This window comes from Protopterus annectens, chromosome 2.part0, assembly GCF_019279795.1.
Source record: "Protopterus annectens isolate FY-2018-M chromosome 2.part0, PAN1.0, whole genome shotgun sequence".
Taxonomy (NCBI): Eukaryota; Metazoa; Chordata; order Ceratodontiformes; family Protopteridae; genus Protopterus; species Protopterus annectens.
Window position 1 is genome coordinate 350,943,160 of NC_056728.1, and position 22,597 is coordinate 350,965,756.

Genomic DNA, 22,597 nt, shown 5'->3' on the forward strand with positions numbered 1-22,597 from the left:
TATAATCTGTCATCTCCACCTAGGTGCCATAAAGTTTGGAGACACATGGAACAGTTACCACTAACACTGCCACAATCCTGTCCATCCAGACAAAATTGAAGGATCTTGAAAATCACCAGTGAAAATACAGGTAGCTGGTTATTTTACTTAAGGACTTGAAAGGAAAAATGCTGTTGTCTACTGGAAGAAAATTTCATTTATGAGCTACAGTTGTCAACTTTGATACCAGCTAAAAGACTGCATACATCTCTAAAACCTCTATTGGGAAATATTGGCAAAGTTCATATCCATAGGTTCATATGTTTGTACTAGGTTAATGACCACTGGGGCCTTTTTAAGCCTAGCCATACATCCCAAATCTCTGAGAAGTTCTGGTACCCTTGGTAAGTGTAAGCAAGGGCTTGGGAGATTAACCATTTACAGACTGCTTATGTCCATTACAAAAATAGGTGCCAAACCAGGGGTGAATTTCCTGTTCCTCATGCATGTTGCACTTGAAATGAGTTAGGGAGGAACTCTGTTTCACATGGTTGGGGAGACTTTTCCAGAGAAGGGGTAGTCTTTGGGATACATACCTGTCTCTCTAGCAGGTCCTATTTATATCACAGGCAAGGTTTAAGTGTTTAGAATGGATAATTCTGGTTCTGTTTGTTTTGTGCATATGCAGGAGGTCCATCAGGATGGGGTCCAACAATTCCTTGTATGCCAAGCATAAAGAATGCAGGTATAGGGCTTTAAGGTGGTCAGCATAGCATGACTCCTTTCTTTAAATTAATTATTAGGATGTCACAAAGATCTTTCTCAAAATCAAGGAGTGGAGAAAGTTACTCTTATGTGACAATTAGGAGTGGAATTACCAGGATATTTCCAGTAGCACAACAGAAAAGAGAAAGGCCTTTTCTGGGATACACAATCCAGAATAATCCAGAGTCAGCTCCTCCATTCTACTAGAAACTCCTTCTGATGTAAAGTATGCCTGATTCAGCAGCATTCTGGGTCATTAAAAACCACAGAGGTCGTATTCTTAACAGGCTTACACCAGAGCTGGAAATGAAACAGAGAACAATGCCATTGTTATACCCTCTAGTCATTTCTTTGTGGCCAGCTCTATGAATAACAGCCCTGCAGTATCACTTGTACTGAGACCCCAGTTGTCAAACCAGGGAAACCTCCTGCAAGACCACTGTTCTTCCACTCTACATTTAATGGATGCTCTGCTTTAGAGAAATCAGATGATTTAAGGCAATATGATTGCTGACAATCCTACATGGAATGCACACCACCCCTAATGGCTCAATTTACTTAGAATACCCTAGCATCATAGACAATAATTTATCTAAAACTTACAATCTATCCAATAACAAAAGGAGTAAGAAAGTCTCTTAATGGTCTGGATGCTTGAACTAAAACTTTTGTGTATTCCTGTAAATATAGGTAGTAATTTTCTGGTTTTTCATGTTGTTCTGCTCAGCAGAAGGGCTGAAACCCAATGTTCATAGGTCCATAGGCTCATAGATGATTACTAGGCTAATGGCTCAAGAGCCCTTATGGGACTAGCTAATTTTGTCCAGATTTTACCATTTGGGTCAGCAAGCAAGAGAATAATTTAACATAAGAGACTCTCTGTCCTGTCCAACAGAAGGTGCCACCCCAGGAGTGAATTTATGATTTCCCATCCATGGGTCTAGATTGCCCTTGAAGATGGGCAGGGAGAGGGCCTCTTCACTTATGACAGGGAGAGGCTTGGAGAACATGACCAGCTGGGACACATATCTGTCTTTACAGCATAATCTATTCATGTCAGGATCAGATCTTATCTATTCATGTCAGAGATCAGGTTTAGTTCTTTGGAATATGGCATAACATCAGTCAGTGTCAGGTGGGAGACTGCCTTGTAGGTCAGGGGTCAGGACCCTCAGTAATCGTGGTGTAGTGAGCAAAGTGAATATCGGTTAACTTTAATCGGTACACATACCTGTATATACCCTGTATTGTTTTGTTTTTGTTGAGATGCCTGGAGATGTTGCTTTGTTTTTGCAGGGTGGCAGGTGCCTGCCATGCGATGAATTATACTTTACTTGATTATTTATATGATGAGGGGCCAAATAATACAGATAGATCTGGATCTTGGATGGATACTACTTATATATACAGCTGCACACACTTGGATTTCTTTCACAGTGGACATGGTGGTCAAAGTTCAGAGATTACTAGTACTGAGTGGTTTCACCTTTCACCACTAGGTCCAGTCTTGGGGGGTGGGGGTGTTATCAATGTTGTAATTTGCTGTGATGTTTTATTAAAAAGGGGGTTTTTTTTGAAGTTCTTCAGATTTCAGAGAGGGTTGGAGACATCAATCATTAGTCTGCATCAGACCTTTCTGTAAGGATATCAACATTGTTTCAAGAGTCACTTGCCCCCCCCCCCAAATAATCACAACAAACTTGTTCAGTCAAACCACAAATATTTGTCTTCTAATCTCTGAGATCACAGAGAAACAACAGGAGGGGCCCAGCACTGAGCTCTCTGCGGTCTGTTGGTGGTGACTGGCCTCTTGCTGGATGTGGGTTCCCCCACCCCACTATAACAACATGTCCTATCTGTGAACCATTTGGTTATCTATATGGAGCATAGAGGTTTATGCCCAGTGTTGTGAGTTTATCTATAATACCTGAGTGGGGTACTGCATCAGATGCCTTGGCCAGATGAAGGTAGGTGGTAAGCACTATCTTACCCTTATCCACAGCCTTGGTGACCTTCTCAAAGAAGTCCAACACACTGAGTAGTCAGGACCTGCCCTTGATGAAGCTGAACTGGATTGGGTCTAGAGTCTGAAGATGTCCTATGTCATTGTTAATCAGGTAAATGATTATCCTTAAATAGCCTTGCACATGAGGCTAGTCAGGCTTACGGGCCAGCAGTTTCCTGGGATATTGATGGTCCCTCCTTATGCAGAAGGATGACTGTTACTGTCCGCCACTCTAGTGGGACAAAGCCTGTCTGGAGACTGTGGTTAAATAGAGATCTGAGTGTGTCTGCTAGGTCATGTTTCAAGCTATTTAATCAGTATCCTGGGATTCCATCAGGGCCCATTGATGCTGTGTTTCTATCTGTAGAGAGTACAGTGATGATCACTTCTTTTGCAATAACAGGCAAAGCAGTGTTAGAAGGTATTTCATTAGGATTGACCACAGCCAGGGGGGGGGGGGGGGTTGAGAAATTTGAGCTGAATTTATCAGCCATCAGGTTTACTATTTCTTCTGGGTGAGTATAGGTAGCACCATCTACAGCTAACTCAGCACATTGTTGAATGTTTCTCTTAAGATTTTGGAGACAACTAAATATGGTTTGTGGTTATCCTTTGCTTGGGAGGCTATTTTGGTCTCTTATTTAGCTTTTGAAGACTTGACTAGTTCCCTGATTTTTCTATTAAGATTAATGAGGGATTTCTTTCTCTGTCGTGCACTCTCCCAATTATTTCTCAACAGGAATTTCTTCCTTCTGTTGTATATTCTATTAATGCCAGTGGTCCACAAGGGTGGCGTGTTTTTCCAGCCAGACCTGGGTTCAGTTTGGTAAGGTACCCATTTCTATGTAGTTGTTTAATTGGTTGTGCAGGGCATTTGTGTGTATTTCTATGTAGGCCTCCAAGTTTTGGTGTTGGGGGAGCTTTAAACTTATCTATGCTACCACTTAATACAAGGTAATTTGCTTAGGAAACATTCTTAAGGGTTTTAAGGTTTGATGAGAGTTCTGCCATTATATTTGTTTCAAAGGAGTCTGATATTATGATTTGATTTTAGCAATGTGACATTACACTGGAGGGTGCAACATCCCCCATGTTTGTGAGTACTATGTCAAGGATATTTGAACCCCTAGTGGAAGTGCAGACCAGCTGTTCCAGAGCATTTGCATTGTCAAAGTCCAGGAATCTCTGAGCCTGCATGTTAGTGGTCATATATGTTCCCCAGTTTATGGAGGGGTAGTTAAAATCACCTGTGAGTAGTGTGTTGGGATGAATGGTAAGTGATTCTAGTAACTTCAGGTATGTGGAGTGGTTTTCATGCTTCATGGTTGGGGACCTGTAGCTGGCAATGATATGGTGGGGGGTTTGCCTATGGTCATCTGGGCATGGAGTAGCTCAAAGAAGTTATCCTGACTGACCAATCTAGAGGTGTGATTGTTTTTATGTAAATAAAAACACCTCTGCCTTTCATTTTTTTTCCTTTTCAGAGAGTGGTCTGAATGTGTGATAGGCTCTGTACCCTCGCAGTGTGACTGGACAAAGCTCATATTCATAGGTTCATATGGTAAACTGGTGTATTCCATTACTCCAAGATGGAACAGCCGTGGAATTAATCTATCTATATGTGTGTGTGTGTGTGTGGTGAATGGACAAAGCTCATATTCATAGGTTCATATGGTAAACTGGTGTATTCCATTACTCCAAGATGGAACAGCCGTGGAATTAATCTATCTATATGTGTGTGTGTGTGTGTGTGTGTGTGTGTGTGTGTGTGTGTATGTGTTTGTATGTTTGTGTGTGTGTGTGTGTGTGTGTGTGTGTGTGTGTGTGTGTGTATGTTTGTGTGTGTGTGTGTGTGTGTGTGTGTGTGTGTGTGTGTGTGTGTGTGTGTGTGTGTGTGTGTGTGTGTGTGTGTGTGTGTGTATTCAGTAATTGCAAGGTGCCTTTTTTTACTTTAAGTTAAGAAGAATGAATGTGTAACAGCGCAGTACTGTGCTTGCGGAATGCGTTATGGCTTTGCAGAAATGTTAAAGTGCTGAAGCAGCACAACATTTTTTGAAAAGTACCTGTTGTAAGCAGTGACTCCTTAATGTGGATTAGTTTGTTGTAAGCAGTGACTCCTGAATGTGGATTAGTTTTGTTGTAAGCAGTGACTCCTGAATGTGGATTAGTTTTGTTGTAAGCAGTGACTCCTGAATGTGGATTAGTTTTGTTGTAAGCAGTGACTCCTGAATGTGGATTAGTTTTCTTGTAAGCAGTGACTCCTGAATGTGGATTAGTTTTCTTGTAAGCAGTGACTCCTGAATGTGGATTAGTTTTGTTGTAAGCAGTGACTCCTGAATGTGGATTAGTTTTGTTGTAAGCAGTGACTCCTGAATGTGGATTAGTTTGTTGTAAGCAGTGACTCCTGAATGTGGATTAGTTTTGTTGTAAGCAGTGACTCCTGAATGTGGATTAGTTTTGTTGTAAGCAGTGACTCCTGAATGTGGATTAGTTTTGTTGTAAGCAGTGACTCCTGAATGTGGATTTGTTTTGTTGTAAACGGTGACTCCTGAATGTGGATTAGTTTTGTTGTAAACGGTCACTCCTGAATGTGGATTAGTTTTGAAGAGTGTATGATTTTCTGGACAAGAAGGATTGGATTTTGAAGATGGTACAAATGGTGGTAAGCTTTGCCAATTAAGCCTGACTCTTGTTTTCTTTTTTGACATGTTAATACGATTTTCATGAATTTGAAACAATGCATCATACTCCTGTTTTCCTATAACGGCTTGGAACTCTTACTCAGAATATGCCCACAAAGTCCCAATGTCAGCTTCAGTCTGGAGACCTTAGACGTTTGTTTCTGTGTTTTCTCCAGTGTCCAAATGTGGGGACATTGTGAACAATCTCTAGATTCCAGTCTTTTATATACTGCTTTGTTTCTGCTGGTATATGGGGAAGTATATTATTTAGTTGCATTGTTATTTTATTATTTAATGTTGTTGAAGTTGGCATGGCCTGCTTTTAACTGCAGTTTGTTTATTTTGTAAGTTACTTTGTAGAAAAGCATTACATTTTTGTAAGTTATTTGTCTGGTTATATTAGTTATTATTCTGTTTAAATGGTAGTTTTTGATGTAAATTACTTAGAAATAAGTATTATATAAACCTTAATGTAAATGTGAACTAGCAGAATTGTTGAGTTAGGGGTGCAGAGGAGCAAAAAGCCATGAGCAAAAATGAAAAGTGTAACAGGGAGTTTTGAATCACAGTTCATTTTTTCAAAATGCCAGGAATTAGTTTCTGATATGTATCCAAACAATAAATTAATTGCAGAGCTGTTCTTGGCAGAGCTGGCCACCATATAATAGTTTTAAGGTATCTGACTTCAGAGATGTCAGAATACTCTTATCATTGTAGCAGGTTATATTGAGGACTCTTGTTGATTATGACAACTTTTAGGTCCTTTTGAGAGAGAAGTAAGCAGATGGAAACATGTACAAAAAAAGAGATAGTTATACAGACAGAGAGAAGAATGCATAGAATTTAGAATGCTGGAAATATTTCAAAGGACAGTTATTAAGTACATTCATAAAATGGCATATATGAAGTAATAGAAATCTGACATTATCAGCATTTTTTTGATAAATAAAGCTAAAGTTCTGTATTGTCAGAAAAAGACAGAGTGAAGGAGATTGGTAAATAATGAGTGGTGGCTGTGAGATGGGTGTGCCGAGGTATTTCTTTACATTAAGTGCAGTGACTCTTTGAGTCTTGGTAAACACACATTACAATGTCAATGGTGCACTGAAAGAAATGTTAGGAGGGGTTGAATAAGTGAGAGAATGTTTTGATTGTCTTCTTTCCTGGAGTATATAAAAGTAATTTTTATGCTGTAATATCTTGTGGAAGACGATGATATTTTCTCCTGATTAGCCTGGTTTAAGCACAAGAATGAAGCCAGAGGTATCGATTGCTCATGCCAGGTTTGAGTAAATTAAAACGATTACTTATATCTCCATCACGTATTACTGCAAGCATACTGTGGCCAGGATCCAGAAACAGGCCCAGCTAAGAGTAGTATGGCTGCAGCAAAAAGTGCCTTTTTGCTTAAATGTGTAAACTAGACTCTCAGAGACACATTTGATACAGTGAGTGAATGCAGCATTTTCAGCTAATTTTTATGTTTCTGAATCACACTGTGATTACTGCAAGCAGTAACAGGCCTTTAGCTGCTGCCCCTACTGTAATCTCTGCTGGGGTGATTCATCATGTTGGGACAGAGACCTTCTCTTTTATTTCCCCACATGAATACACACATCCAAGTACACACCCACAAATGAACGCATTACTGTACCTCTTACCTGTACCTGATTTATAACCATTCCTTGTAAATCACAACTGATTTCAGTCATTCAGTAATGCCAAACATTAGGTTCATTCTTATAATTGTTCCATAAATCAAGGGATGGGATTGGTATATTGGTGTTTACCTCACAGTCACAAGGTGCAAGGTTTGATTCTCACCTATAAAAGGGAAATTGGCTAAGATTAAAATGATTCACAATGGCAACTAGCCTAGTAATTACCCATGAACCTATTAGAGTAGTATATTAAAAGACTCCCTGGTGTCATCAAGTGCTCCCCAGTGACTTTGTCTGGAAATCATAAGCACAGCCCTCTGTATGTTTTGTTCCATTACAATCAGTCAGTAAAAACAGACATTAGAATTTTATATTTTATTGTGTACCCAATATACTTTGTGCAATGAAGCCTGACTTCCTTTATCTTGTAAGTAGATTGGGGTGATAAGGATTTGGTGTTTTGTGTCACCCTCTGCCTGTTTTGCATGAATTCTTTCTTAGTCAAGGGGAGTTTAAATGTGTGCCAACTAACTACACCCAGACACATGCACACAGATTCAAAGATAAATGCACACTCACTCACATACGCATTCACACATTCATGCACACACCCACTCACAGTCACTTATACATTCACACATTCATGCATGCACGCGCATGCAGGTACACACACACACACACACACACACACACACACACACACACACACACACACACACACACACACACACACACACACACACACACACACACACACACACAGTCACGTACATATTCACTCATTCATGCACACACACAAAGGTACACACACATATGCGCACACACACACACAGATACACACACACACACACACACACACACACACACACACACACACACACTTAAACCATGCCTACCCTACCTATCCCGAAACTAACTTTCTTACTGTGAACACCCAGCCAGACACACACACACACATACAAACGCACACGCTCACCTGATACCTCTCATATTTCTGCCTACACTCAGACATGCACACACACACCCAGTACTACCTATGTGATAAACTCCCTAGTACTTACCGCTAATGCAGTCTCCACCATTGAAAGTAATAGGTGAATGCAAGCTTTTGACCAAGTTAGTTAACGCAGCAGATGGTAAGGATTTACAGAGCCAGCTGGTTCTATGAATTCCTCAGCTGCATAAAACACTTACTGCTGGCTTTTCCAGGGAAAAAATACATGGCTAACTACCATATGCCCCTCAACTGGAATGCCTCATTAGTATTTGTGGTAGGCCACAGAGATGGTCCCCACAGTGGTGCTGCACTTCTGCAAAGTAAGCACTGGATTAGGACTGTCTACGAATCAGAAATGGCTGCCAACAGCAGTAAAAAAGGCCATGCGACTAGCAGCAAATTTTCAGAATCCCAGTATCCCAGTGAATGTTTTTTAGTTTTATTATTTTTACTGAGTGCAAGTTTTGCAAGTACTGAGCATACACAAATGCATACTTATAATCCTACATCTTAGATATTCAGTTGAGCTGTTGCACTTTCCCAGCAGGGAATATAGGAGAGGATATCATATAGTCTGTAACCAGCCCTATTATTTGTGATGCTTCTCCCAAGGTGACAGATCATGTTGTCATTAAATTATACCAAAAAAAAAAAACAGCAATGGATACAAAACTTTCAAAACAAGTTACAAGGCAAGAAGCATATGAGATGGACTCACTTTTGTGATGTGATTAGTACAAACATTTCTTTCCTTCAGATTAACTTTTCCTCTGTGCAAATCATTTCAGATGTTAGCCTTTTTTACATTAGCATCAATAGAGCAAGCAATCTAACAGGAGTCACTCCAATTGCAATGACACTGTCATCCAATAAGAATTGTATATTTGAGATTATTAGCACAAGCTTTGATACAATATCATGTAATTTCAAATATACTGTGCAATTCGTAGCACATGAATTTCAGCAAGCATGTTCAAAAAGCATCCTGCTGTCTATAAAGCCGCTAAGCACAGCAGGTAAGAGTAATCTAACAAAAGGAGGTGATGATAGAGCATGCATGATGCTAAAAATGTGGTATTAATATTTTGGTGAATTACCGTGCCTCCTTATTGCATTAAATTGGAAGTAGCAGCAGGAGAAACAGCAGAAATACCACTAATAATAATAATAATAATAGTAATAATAATAATAAAACACGTTTATTTTGATTACTCCTCAGACTTCTGAGCAGTACTATTTTATATGCCAGAGCATATGATGTTGCTATTACTTTTGCATTTTTGTGCTACAAAATAGTAAGCATAAGGCAGCCTTTATTTCCAAATCCAACCCTTCAATGTCCCACTCCTCAGTTTGTACCCTTCCCTTTTAAGTTTATCCTTCCCTTCATTCTATGTTGCTTTACCGTTCTGTTCTTTGTTTTAAAGATAACACAGCCACGTACTTACCGCCTACATAAACATCTTCCTAAATGATATCCACCCCTCCTCTATGACCATGAATGTTTAGTTGACAATCAGCTGATGGACAGCATTCATTATTCCAGTCTAGCTGTATTGTCAAATGAAGTATGAAAAACAACTGACATGGATATATGCCTGACAAAACCCAAAGGAATATTTACAAAAAATTATGCTACAGGTGCTCAAACAAAACCAGAATTCAGTGCACTAACAGCTTTCCTGTGCTTCATTGTGTTCTTAATGGACCAGAACTGAACAAACTGAGAACATCTTTCTAGTGCTGAAATCCTTGTCAGTCATTCCTTTATTTTAGGGGATTTAATTTGTTTGTATTGGGGATTTTCCACATTTCTTATATATACACACACACACACACACACACACACACACACACACACACACACACACACACACACACACACACACACACACACGTTTGGGGGGGTCTTGCCCATAAAAAATAATTGTATTTATTGATTTATTTCATGGAGGTGAGTTTCTATTTACTTGAAGTTAGCAGGCTGGGTCCTCCTTGTGTTTAGCAGGGCAACGAATGATATAAGTCAAACTCTCATCAGATTAGGCATATAATACACCTACATGATGTGTTTTATTGGACACCACACTGCAGAAGTTGACAGCACCATGTTGCATTGATTTAAAAAGTTGAACATATTTTAAGCTTATCATTTAAAACAGTTTAAAAAACATTTTAACACCAGTGCTTCAGCTTGGGTCAATTGGGAAAGAATACATACATACTTTTTTCTCATTTTTAAAGCATGGATTGTACATACAGTGTGTTACCTTTTCTTTGCCACTTTGGTCAGGAAAGGTTTGTTAGTCATTTTTGGTTGGATTGTTTTGCATAAGTATTATATTGAACAAGAAATTCATTTGTCTAACTAAAAAAAAAATGTTGTAGCACTTGTACAAGTCAATGACATTAGGGTTAGAATTGGATTCAGTCTTGGGTTAGCCTAAGGTCTTGGTGTCTTGAAGAGGTTAAAACTGAGGTCTTCCTTTTAATTGCTATTAAGTTTATGGTTAAAGTTAGATGTAGGGTTTGGTGTACTGTGTTAATGCTGATTTAGGTTTATTTGCATTGGCTAAGTTTAGGGTTAGGGTCAGATTCATGGTTATGGCTATACAGAAGCATATGTATGGCAGGAACAAGTTGTAGAAGGCATGATGGGATATGCTGATTTATGACTTGCGCGGAACCATCATTCATTTTCAAGAAGGCAATGTTGTTATTGCTTTTTGCTGTCAGGTCATTGAAGCACTTAATTGCTTCATGTGTGGTATAAATTGTAGGAAGCCACTTGCTACATTGCAAGCAGTTTGAAGAAATAAATAGTTTTAATTTTGCTTTTTAGAAGTTGACAGGTATAGTATGGATAGAATGGTCCTGGCTTGAAGTGCCAGACCAGATTAACAGATCTGGGAAAGGGGCTTAGAGCTGAGGGGCATTACATCAGGGAATGGCAGCAGACACTAGATGAAACTGCTGCAGCTCTATGGCTAGATATAGATGTAGATGCATATATAGATATAGATATAGATAATACATTTAGATATAGATACAGGATTAGCGTTAGTTTAGGTTTAAGTTAAGAGGAGTGTAAGGTATAGGTTTGGAGTCAATGTGTGGCTGGTGCATCCCTTTTGTAGGGTGTCATTCCCAACGTCAAGAAATACTTGATAATGTTATGTGTTGCTGTGCTTTGTGAATATTGAATACAATGTGTTTTGACAAAATATGTTTCATTTTGTTTTTATTTTCATGTATTTGAAGTTGATTATGCTACTGTCAATGAATTTGTTTTCAAACAGTTGCCTTGCACACCATGGAATGTGTCATTGCCAAAATTTTTGGTTTATTTCTTACTGTAATTTGATATAACTTTAACTACATTTTGACTTGAACTGTACAATTTTCTTTAGACTGTAACCTCTGGCACTGTGAGAACTTAAGAGTCTGCAGTTTCTGTGTATGTAGCCAGTCTTTGATGAAATGACAGGACAGAGTTATTTAGAAAATGCATATTTATTTTAAATTTTCGGTGGTGCAAAATGAAGTCTTGGATATATAAAAAGAAAGAATGGGTGCAGTCTAGACCTGTATAAAAAATAAAGTGCAAAATAAGGCAATTCATATAATTGATAAAATCATAAATGTGTTATAACAATAGTAATACGTCATTCCATTACCAGTTCCTCCCAGTAATTTGTGAGAGTACATTTTTCTACTTGTTTTTCCTGATCAATTACTGCTTTGAAATCTGATATTTTAAGAACATATGAATAATAGTTTATTTTCTTTTCATTCCTATAATATGTTTATAGTAGCATTTTGCTCATTTTTTCTAACAAAGATCTATAAGTAATATTTGAAATGATCAGACAATAGGGAGCTAGAATTTGAAAACAAAGGTGTCAACTTCATCCTTTGGAATATGCTGAACATGTTGTCTAGGCCTATAAAAATATGACATCCCCACCAGTTAATGTTAATTTTGATTCACCTTAGTTCTGGCAGAATGCCAGGTACTATCTATTAGAAAACTGGTATTGTGATAGCTGCGTTTTTTTAGTGTGATTATTTTCCCTCTCTTTTTCTCTCCTGACATATATTTTACCTTAGATAAGATGTGCAAAGAGACATAATATGTGGGATTAACAAAGTGTAGTAAAGCACATGGCATTTCCTGTCTGGGAACTGTAACCCAGAGCGATGGAGCACGGACTCTGACCCTGGCATCTGGGGTTTGCTAATCATCCCAGGCACTGGATGTGCCATGTGGAGAGAGAGGAGACAAAGGGAGTGGGCATTCAGGGAACATGCAGGGAAGTGAAATTCCCAGGTAGAAACTGAAGAACTGCTGAGGGGTTCCTTCATGGTTGGGGGACTGGCTGCTTGCTGGCAACATTCCTTGTGGCAATGAAGGTAGATCAGACAATCAGCCCATTTCATGACTTCCTTCCCCTGCTTATCTGAGTGCATGTCTGAGAAGGGGGTCATTAAATCCTTATGCCACACCTGATGCTTGTCTAAATGATGGCCTCTCTCAGTTGATCCTTACCCCAGTAATGGTGAATAAATGGTCAGCTGGCTGATAGATGCTGATGACTGACAGACAACAGGGTAAAAAATACAAAAAATATAATTTTCCTCACTGAACAGCAATGTTGTGCAAACTATTTTATCAAAATGATGCAGTATATTTTGAAAGTTTCTTCTGTTTCATTTCTGATTAGTAAGTTTTCCATTGGCAATCTTAAGTGAAGTCAGATTGGAGTTTTAAGTCTATCATCTCTGCAAAAGAAATATATTTAATATGAAAACAGCGTGTCTGTTACTAAATAGTATTGTTGCAACAGCTGAAACAAACCACACTAAATTTACAGTTCTTGAAACATACAAAAAGTTTACCTGTAGGTTCCATGTTTGTTTTACATATTCTCTGATAAGCTGTTCCTTTAGGTCTTCAAATGGCCCAACTTTTGGCTCCATTCCTTTGGGGCGATTACAAGGCTTCTTAAGTAAACAAATAAGGCCATCAGCTTCTTCCATGTGATAATCAATCACACTTGCTGGACTATTATGCGACCTTCCTCCTGCGATAGCATAGCTGCCACTCAGCTCTCTCTCAATTGTGTAATGATAACCCTTCCTCCCATATGCCACAGACAGTGCATAAGCTCCAAGGAAATTACGGCTCTGTCGCATCAGGTAGAGCCCATCTGTCATGCCACCTGATTTTAGATACTCCTCAGCTTCTTCACGAGTGATGTTGCCATAGAAATATGGCAGATAGTTTACTATATCTGTCATTGTATCAACTGAAACTTTTTCCAATAAGACTGTAAACTGGTCTTTCCTGAGCAGTATTTTACCTGGAAAGGAAAACAGAACAATTAACGTCAGTCAGGCAATATTTGAGGTAAGTGAAAATCAATAGATATTGTGATTTTAATTGAAAACTCTAAGCAAGCTGCATTGTACAGCATAATACAGCAAGGTTCATTGCTTGCAAGAAGCTGAATGCAAGCTTATAACAATACAATAGTATAATTTTTACAAAGAGCACTAACTGAGATATAAAATTATCAGAAAACAAAAAGAAAATATACCATAAACAAGAAAATGATAGCTTATAGCCAAATCCCTTATTGTTTAGCACTACAGATGACATATAGGCCTCTTGACCAATTATCTGCAATTTGTGTACCTCAATTATCCTGCAGTTTCATTGTTCAGAGGTTAATACCATAACATTTGTTTAGTTTTCAGTTGGACTGGAGAGGTGGAAGCTGCCTGTGGTTATATCAAATCATACTTTACCTAAGTTGCCATGTTTCTTCATTGTGGCACAGTCACTACACCATGTTCATTTCTAACTTTATACTGTGCCGTATCCTCCCTTCCTGGTCTTCATCATGGAGAGATACAACCACAAGTCATCCCCTATTACCCTCCCACCCGAGAAGTGAGATGACAGTCAGCTGTAAAAGCTTGCTTTCATGGACAACACTACAACTGTCAAGCTCTCTACTTAATTACAGATATGGTACCAGGACCCCATATTCCTTTCCCAAATGCTCTTTATATCCATTTCCTGATCATTTGTCTCACACCTCTAGTCAGTCATTCATTTTCACAATTATAAGATCACCATCATTAAAGGCAGCCATGGTGGTGCAGCAGTTAGCATTGCTGCCTCACAGCAAGAGGTTCTCCGGTTCGATTCTCGGGTGGGGTGCCTTCTGTGCAGAGTCTGCGTGGGTTCTCCCTGGGTGCTCCAGTTTCCTCCCAAAGAACTACTGTAGTTGGAGTGGACACTCTAAATTGGTCCTAGGCATGTGTGTGTGCCTTCTGTGGTAGGTTGAAAACCGGGCTGGCAACTCAACACTGTAAAACTCCACTGCCAATCATGAGCGGACAGCTGCTCTGCTGTGGTGACCCCTAACTGGGAAAAGCCGGAAGAAGAAGATAACTATCATTACTGTTATCTAATGCATTTACCTAGGAAGTTTTATTTAGTTTTTGTCAGTCATGCTCAACCAAAAGTAGTGTCTGTTAAAAGAGCTATCACGGCTTAGGGCTTCAAACCTAGAAATCAAGTTTACAACTGAAAAGATCAAGTAAGAAAGTAATCATTAACAAATGCTAATAAATGAACACTGAGAAACACAGCCCCTCCCCATAGACACACATTGTAACCCAATGTGGTGGCTCTCACCAGAATAGATAAGTAGTGTACATATCTGTAAACAGAAATGTTGTTTTAAGAAGGCAAATACCTTAAAATAGGAACAGGGGATTCCTGCATGGCTCAGTTAATACAAAGAGTTGAGTAAATGAGTGGTGAATAACAAGAGAGCTGTAGCCCTACTAAAGCAGAGACATTGGTCTTTCGTAGGAGGGGGAATGTCAGCAGCAAGAAAGAATCCTTGTAGATTATTCTGAGAAGACCAACTCATCTCCATGTGAAGGAATCCAGAAGGGACAGACTCTACAGAGCAGCTGTATGCTATGGACTTTGATTACTGCTCTATATACAAAAAAGCATTATTGAATTGTTTTTCAAGCAGTTGTTGCTCTGCTTGTGGGGCCTGTGAGATGTCTTCAGAATGTACCCTGGATATAATTCTTTGTGTGCATAAGGTTATTTTAATGTACATGATTGTGTAAGAAAGAAATTGTAACACTTTTCCTTTATGATCAAATGCAAACTGCAGGTTTTGATAATCCTTGGACTTTCAGTGCATTAATAAACCACACCCGCAAACACACACATACACACACACACACACACACACACACACACACACACACACACACACACACACACACACACACACACACATGTCTTTTCAGCACTGATAGATGTATTATTTGTGTATTTATTTTTTATTCTAAGGACTCAAATATTTACAGTTAAAGCAGCAGTTTTTGCCATATTCACATTTAATACAAAACTCAGCATTTATAAAATAAAATAAACAAACAAGTAACTCCACGCTTAAGATCTGTATCAGTCATGGAAAAAAATCTACAAAATTTCTTTATTTCTATCATAAATTTTATCTGTAATAAATCTGACACAGAAATAGAGGTTTTTTTTTTATTTTTTAACACAGCTCTGACGAACTTGACATTAAAAACGTTTGCATGGTACTCAGGGCTGGTGTTAGTGTTTTGGAGGCCTCAGCAGATTTCTTCTTGGGGGTTCCCCCTGCAAGGACTGTATAGCCACAGTACACTGATATTCCCACTCAAAACAACCCAATTCACAGGGTCCTTCTACCAAACACCATCCCACTGCAACACTTCTTGTCTGTCACTCTTTCAGTTTAATATGTTCAATCCCTATCTTACCTATAGCAATTCTTTCTTTCCCTTATAAAGCACATGTATATCACCTTAACTTACATGGCCCTTATAGAAGTATCTCTGTCGTAAAGCATACACATAGCGAAACTTGTAGTTGCAGCTTTGTTAAAATTTCCCATCACCACCAAAGGTACCGAGACCTACAGAGGTCCATTCAGATAACCAGTGTTTTCAATGATAGTTGATTTTATTAAGGTTGGACTGAGTAATCCCAGGTTCACCTCATTGTATTGGTAATACAGGTATCAGATACACACTTTCAACTTAATTTCTCTTTAATCATCCCATTATAGTAAATGACCATTCAATAAAACCATGTATGCAGAAGATGTATGCAGAAGGAAAACAATAATTTACTAGGCTGGTTTAAGAAATGCATGGAATAGCACTGTGGACAAGGGAAACTAATTACTTCTACCCTTACCTTGTGTGATGAAGATTTACATTCACAGGAACTGACTCCCTCACATCAAACAAGGGTATAAGTGGGGAAAGCAGGAAAATACAGGTACCAATGCTGAAAGAAAATGGGACAGCAGGGGTGGAAGAGCTTTGTTAAAACATGGGAGGTAGTGGGCAGATTGTATCGCATTACATTACAAGACACTAGAAATAAATCAAGTAGTTCTTAGCAAAACAGGGTCTTTCTGCTAACTCTGTACAAGAAAACATATTCCTTGATAACCTGTAAGCAAGATATCTGTAACTGATGGTTCCAGTTCATTCATAGTACTTACACTTCCCCTCGTTGTGGTTGTTTGCACTCTGATAAAAGATCACATTGCTGCATTGTTTATATAATTGAAATCCAGTGCAACTTATATAGACAATGTTGCTGTATACATGCATAATGAAGAAGGCATGTAGACATGTCAGTGTCGATCCCGAACCAAGGAATCCACACTGAAAATACAGGAAGTCAGAAACTTCTAGTGCAAGCTATTACCCTTTATTACTACCGTCATAATCTGAAAGAAACACTTCAGCTACACAATATAGTTGTCTGAATATATTATGTTCATATATTTTACTAGTATAAAACATTCTTAGATATAATTATGTCATGTTTTTAGGTAACCGGTGGGAACATTAGGAAAAAAAGGGGAAAAGTTGAAGAATTACACAGATAATTGGTATTTATTAATAAGCATACATAACTCTTAAGAAGCTACTATAAACAAAAAGGGAGGTGGAACTAAAATACATAATTTGTGGCATGGATTTTGGGTATTTCTAGCTGTATGCATTTTCACTTAAATATAGGACATACAATAGCAGATCAGTATTTACAAACACGTGAGAATTACTGAATTAACTTTTGAACAATGCCATCTAAGTGGAAGGACTGAAGCAGATACGTGTTACTGTAAGTGTAAAAGGGAAACTGAGCCATACAAATGAGCATAGAAGTCGTACAAATATATTCCACAATATGAATTGCTGTTTGACCTGTCAACTGCTATGCAGTGGAGTAAAAAACTCTCAGAGCTCTATTTTAGCAGTTATAAAACGATTTTCTCCCTGCTTCCCTCTCTGTGACCATCATACTCCTAACTCCTATAATCCCAATCCTTCAAGGACACTGGGAAATGGATGCAAAAGCTAAGACATCCAGCAGGCTTTCATCTAGCAGGATGACTCATAAGCGCAGCATAATAGGATTGTTTGGCTATACTTAGAAACTCAGGGCTTTAAACCCAACTGAAGGCCATAAACATTAAGGTGCCTGCAAATTATCCCAACTAACATTAGAACCAAAGTGTAAAGAGGTCAGATAGAGAACTATTCAGTAAAAACTGCAAGAAAAACCCAGACAAGCTAGTGTTTTCACTGTGTAATGTATTTCTAAGTATAGCCAAACAATTTTCTTATGCCATGTTGATGAGGTCACTAAAAGGTTAAAACATACATGTCCACAGCTAGTAGGTTTGGCTTTAATGGCCTGAATGTACCCATAAAGACTTAAAAACTAAGAATTGGGATTCAAAAGACATGTAGCTGAACCAATATATGTTCTTAAGAGATCATTTGCATATATTCCATGGCCTTCATTAAAAGAAGTTTAAGGTATTACACAGTGACAATTCTAGCCGGGCTGGGTTTTTCTGGCAGTTTTTACTAAATTGTTTGTCTGTGTGACCATTTTTTCCTTTGGTTTGAATGTTAGGTTGGAATACTTTGCAGTCACCATAACGTTTATAGACATTAGGCTTAATTTTCATCTCTGTTTCTGAAGTATAGCCAAACAATCCACTTATGTTGTGCTGATTCATGTCTACAGCTAGTGTGGTTTGGCTTCACTGGCTTGAATGTACCCATACAGACTTAAAAAGTAAAAAGTCACGGGCTTTCACTAACCATCCAGCTGAAACACTGTAGTCCTTAAAAGAGCCATTTCCATATATCCCATGGGCCTCCATTACAGGAGGTTTACAGTATTATACAGAGAAAATGCTAGCTTGGCTGAGTCTTTCTGGCAGGTTTTACTTAATCCAAGATAAAGTGTTTCCACAAATTAAGAGGAGAATCAGTGGGCCAAATTACTGGATTGTAGTCCATTCCGTATATTAATACGATACAGAATATACATAAAAGGTCAAAACAGTATTTGATACTAAGTAAAACACAAATAAGAAATCAAGTCTCAGCCCTCCTCCATAAAAATCAAATAAAAATGCATGTTCCATAATCTCAGCAGATGTTCAGATATTAAAACTGCTATTATATTTGCTTTAAATCATAACAGTAATCTTACCTCAGATTCCTCTTTGCTTCCAACTACCCTAACATTACTTTACATGTGCAAGTACTTATCCACAGACACATTCTTACAACCAGTTCATCGGAAATTGCCTTTCTGAAAGCTTACAGTGGAGAAAGATAAGTAATGAATTTTTTATCACCTTTCCCTTTCTGCAAAACATTTCTTATGGTTCAGTCTTGGAGTCCTTGCTATTTAAATTATTAATTAATCTTTTAATATATAAATAGGCAAATAGTTTTTTTACACAATTCAGGCATTTACATTTCTTCCTACTTTAGCAAATGTTAGGATAAGCCATCATTTCTAAACACAGCTTCCGAAATTGATCGAAATACTTGTATTTCATTAGAAGTCACATTTCACATTATACAGGGATTCCACAGTTCCTATAACTCATATATCTTATGTTAGAAACCAATATTAGTAAGTGGAAAAGTGTTATATTTAGCTCAAAAGGACATGGTATGTTACAAATGCCTTTAATAAGCATTCAAAGGTGCCTGTCTCTAAAATCAATGGACAATGTACTGTTTCAAAGAAAAGAAGGTTGGCGGGATTTCTGGTAATGCTGTCTAGTATATAACTGCAATAACTTTATCTCAAAAGAGTGAGGACAAACTACATCTCCACAGCATTAACCTGTAAAATACAACCACAGTAACTAAAATGTATTTTGTTATATTTTGTAATAATAATGATGATGACATATTAAACAAAAAAGAGGTTCTGGACATATTACAATAAAAGAAGAAAAGTACTAACACTAAGTGAAACCATTTCTTTAGTTGGAATTCTCATCAGACTTTAAGTAATACAGATCGTTTCACACTGACTGACACCTTACAGAAGAAAGGGACAGAAAATCAGACTGTTATATATTGTTCTTTTTTAAGGAGAAAACAGATATAGGTGTCAAAATATGTACTCAGCCTCCATTTGACCAGGCAAGTACAACTTCAGACCAAATGACAAGATGGCAAATGATGTTTCTCCATAAATCACAAACTCCTATAATCACATGAGAAGAAAAGAACTCCAGAACTATCTTACACTTTCACAGGTGGATATCTGCACAGGAAAAAGCTACTTCACATTACACCAATATTATGAAGCAACTAGAACTTGGACATGTTAAATAAGGTATTCGATTTTTTTTACTATAAAAGGCTAAATAGTGTAGCTCTTACAAGGATTCAAAATATTTGACTTCTAATTTTTATTTTATTGATCACAAATTTCAGTACTAAGTAAATGATGGGAAAGCACAGAGCTTACCCATAAGTTAATATTCCTTATTTTCTTTTAAATTAAAAAAAGTTAAAAACAGATAAATATATTGGCTGCACTGAAACCTCTCAACTACAATAAGATTATAACTAGGGGAGGTAAAGGAAAGCCTTTAACTGTAAGCTGTTGTTACTGTCATTCAGTTTTATAAGCTAAAAGATTTTGGCAATGGAAAACATGAGTTGCCTCTTCTATGATACTTTTCTTATAGGTTCATAGGTAGGTACTAAGCTATTGGCCCTATGGCTTATATAAGCCTAGCCAAAAAGGTACCCTTTCTTTTGCCACCCAAGAAAATTATTTTCCTGTGCCCCTGTCAAGCAGAGCCACAGAAGTGATCCCCGGGGTGAATTTCCTAACTCCCATCCATTCATCAAGATTTTTCTTGAAGAGTGCTAATGAGGAGCTTTGTTTGATATAGATAGGTAGTTTATTCCAGAGTATGGGAAGTCTCTGGGACAGGAATCTATCCCTCCGGCATGTTCTGTTTATTGTGGTGACAAGGTATAGGTCCCTAGAGCGTGTAGCTCGGAGGGATTGGGATTTCTTTAAGTGGAGCATGTCCAACAGCTCTGGGTTTGACATAGCTTTGTATGTTAGGCAGAGATCACCTCTGAGTAGGTGATATGCAACAGAGTAAAGCTGGAATTATTTGAGATGGTCTGCGTAGGGCATCTGTTTGAGGCCAGTAATCCTCTTTGTGAGGTATTTCTGTGGCCTTTCCAGTTGTTGTAGATGTCTTGTGAGGTACATACCAAAAGGGGCGTTGTACTCTATAATGGGTCTAATGAGTGATGAGTAGAGGGGAACAATGACCTCTTTTTTTCTGGATGAGAAACCTTTTGTGATGAGGTGAGCCACGTAGAAGGATTTCTTGACCTCTGTGGCGATGTGATTATCAAAGGAGAGATTACTATCCACCTGTGTCCCAAGGTCTCTTATCACACTTTCGGCGTTAAGTAGACTACCACTTATGTGGTAGTTCATGGGTACAGAATTTTTACCAAAGGGGATGACAATACACTTTTTGGCATTGAGCTTCAGGCCATGGCTTTGACACCAGGCATCTGTTTCAGTGAGGCCCTTTTGTAGTATGTCCACATTGTTAGGAGTTTCGATTATGGCTCCTAGTTTGCAGTCATCTGCAAACTTTGTTAGCCAAAGACCTTCTGTGTTAGCCTGTACTTCAGAGAAGTAGATTCCAAACAGGAGAGGACCCAGGACTGAACCCTGTGGTACTCCACTTGTCACTGGTCTGAAGTCAGATTTGGAGTCTGCTACTTTCACAGTGTGGGTTCTGTCTGTGAGCCATTTGGCAACCCATTTTGTGACATAGGGATTTATACCTAGTTTAGTGAGCTTATCTATAATTCCAGAGTGGGGGATGGTGTTGAAAGCCTTGGCGAGATCTAGATAAGCTGTGTGAACCACCTTACCCTCATCTATGGCTTTGGTGACTGCTTCAAAGAAGTCAATCAGGTTTAGGAGACATGATCTGCCTTTAACAAACCCGAACTGGGTAGGGTCCAGAATTTGGAAATTACCAATATCTTTGTTTATGAGTTCCATGATGATACGTTCCATGGCCTTGCAGACCAGGCTCGTCAGGCTAATGGGGCGGTAGTTCTTGGGGTCCATCGTGGCTCCCCCTTTGTGGAGCGGGATAACCGTTGTGGTGCGCCATTCAGTGGGCACAAAGCCTGAGGTGAGGCTATGATTGAACATGGTACTTAGGTAGGGTGCCAGTTCATTCTGTAGTTCATGTAGAACGCAGCCTGGGATATTGTCAGGTCCCATGGATACTGTGTTCTTGGCTTTGGAGAGTGTGTTTTTTACCTGTGCAGCCGTGATTACAGGAACTTTGCATTCTTCTGGTATAGAGATGGGCCCTCTAGGGGGTGAGAGGGGGGTAAAGTTAGCACTGAACCTATCTGCCAGGATGTTGGCAATATCAGCTGGTTCTGTATATTTAGTGCCATTGTGCTGTAACTCAAAGCAGATTTGAGTGTTGCCATTGAGATTCTTGACATAGCTATAGAATGCTTTGTGGTTGTCTTTAGAGTCAGTGGCAATTTTGTTTTTGTAACTAGCTTTGGAGGATTTTAGGAGGGATCTCAGCTTCTTACTGTGGTTGACAAGGGAGTTCCTCCAGTCATGGGATTTTACTCTTTTTTGCAACAGTTTCTTTCTTCTGTTGTAAAGTTTGTTTATGGCAGAGGACCACCAGATTGGCTTCCTTTTTTTGGAGGACAGCATCTTGGTTCTATTAGGGATAGCATGATCCATGCACTCGTGTAAGTGCTTATAAAGTGCATTTGTGTAGGATTCAGCAGTTGTACTTCTGTTGTCCGTCTGCATGGGTGTCATGAAGTTTGCCACTTCTGTCTTAAAAAGTGTGAAGTTGGCTTTGGAGAAGATTTTTATGGTGTTTTCCCTAATTGGGGGTGGGGGCGTGATGTGGATGTTTAGGGTGATTAACTTGTGGTCAGATCTGACCAACGAGGAATTGACCTCTGGTGTGGAACACCGGTTGCCCATGTTGGTAATGATCAGGTCGAGGATATTGCTGCCCCTGGTGGGGGTATGAATAAGTTG

At 38.7% G+C, this 22,597-nt stretch overlaps 1 protein-coding gene across 3 annotated transcripts in view; it reads right to left on the reverse strand.

Moving 5' to 3' along the window:
- SYK (spleen associated tyrosine kinase) overlaps positions 1-22,597 on the reverse strand; it is a 1,380,702-nt gene that overhangs the window by 565,002 nt on the left and 793,103 nt on the right. For all 3 annotated transcript variants that reach the window (XM_044060819.1, XM_044060818.1, XM_044060817.1), the window contains exon 3: positions 12,988-13,451. In XM_044060819.1, the coding sequence (XP_043916754.1) occupies positions 12,988-13,389 (402 nt within the window). In that variant the 5' untranslated portion in view covers positions 13,390-13,451. The remainder of the gene's footprint in view (positions 1-12,987; positions 13,452-22,597) is intronic.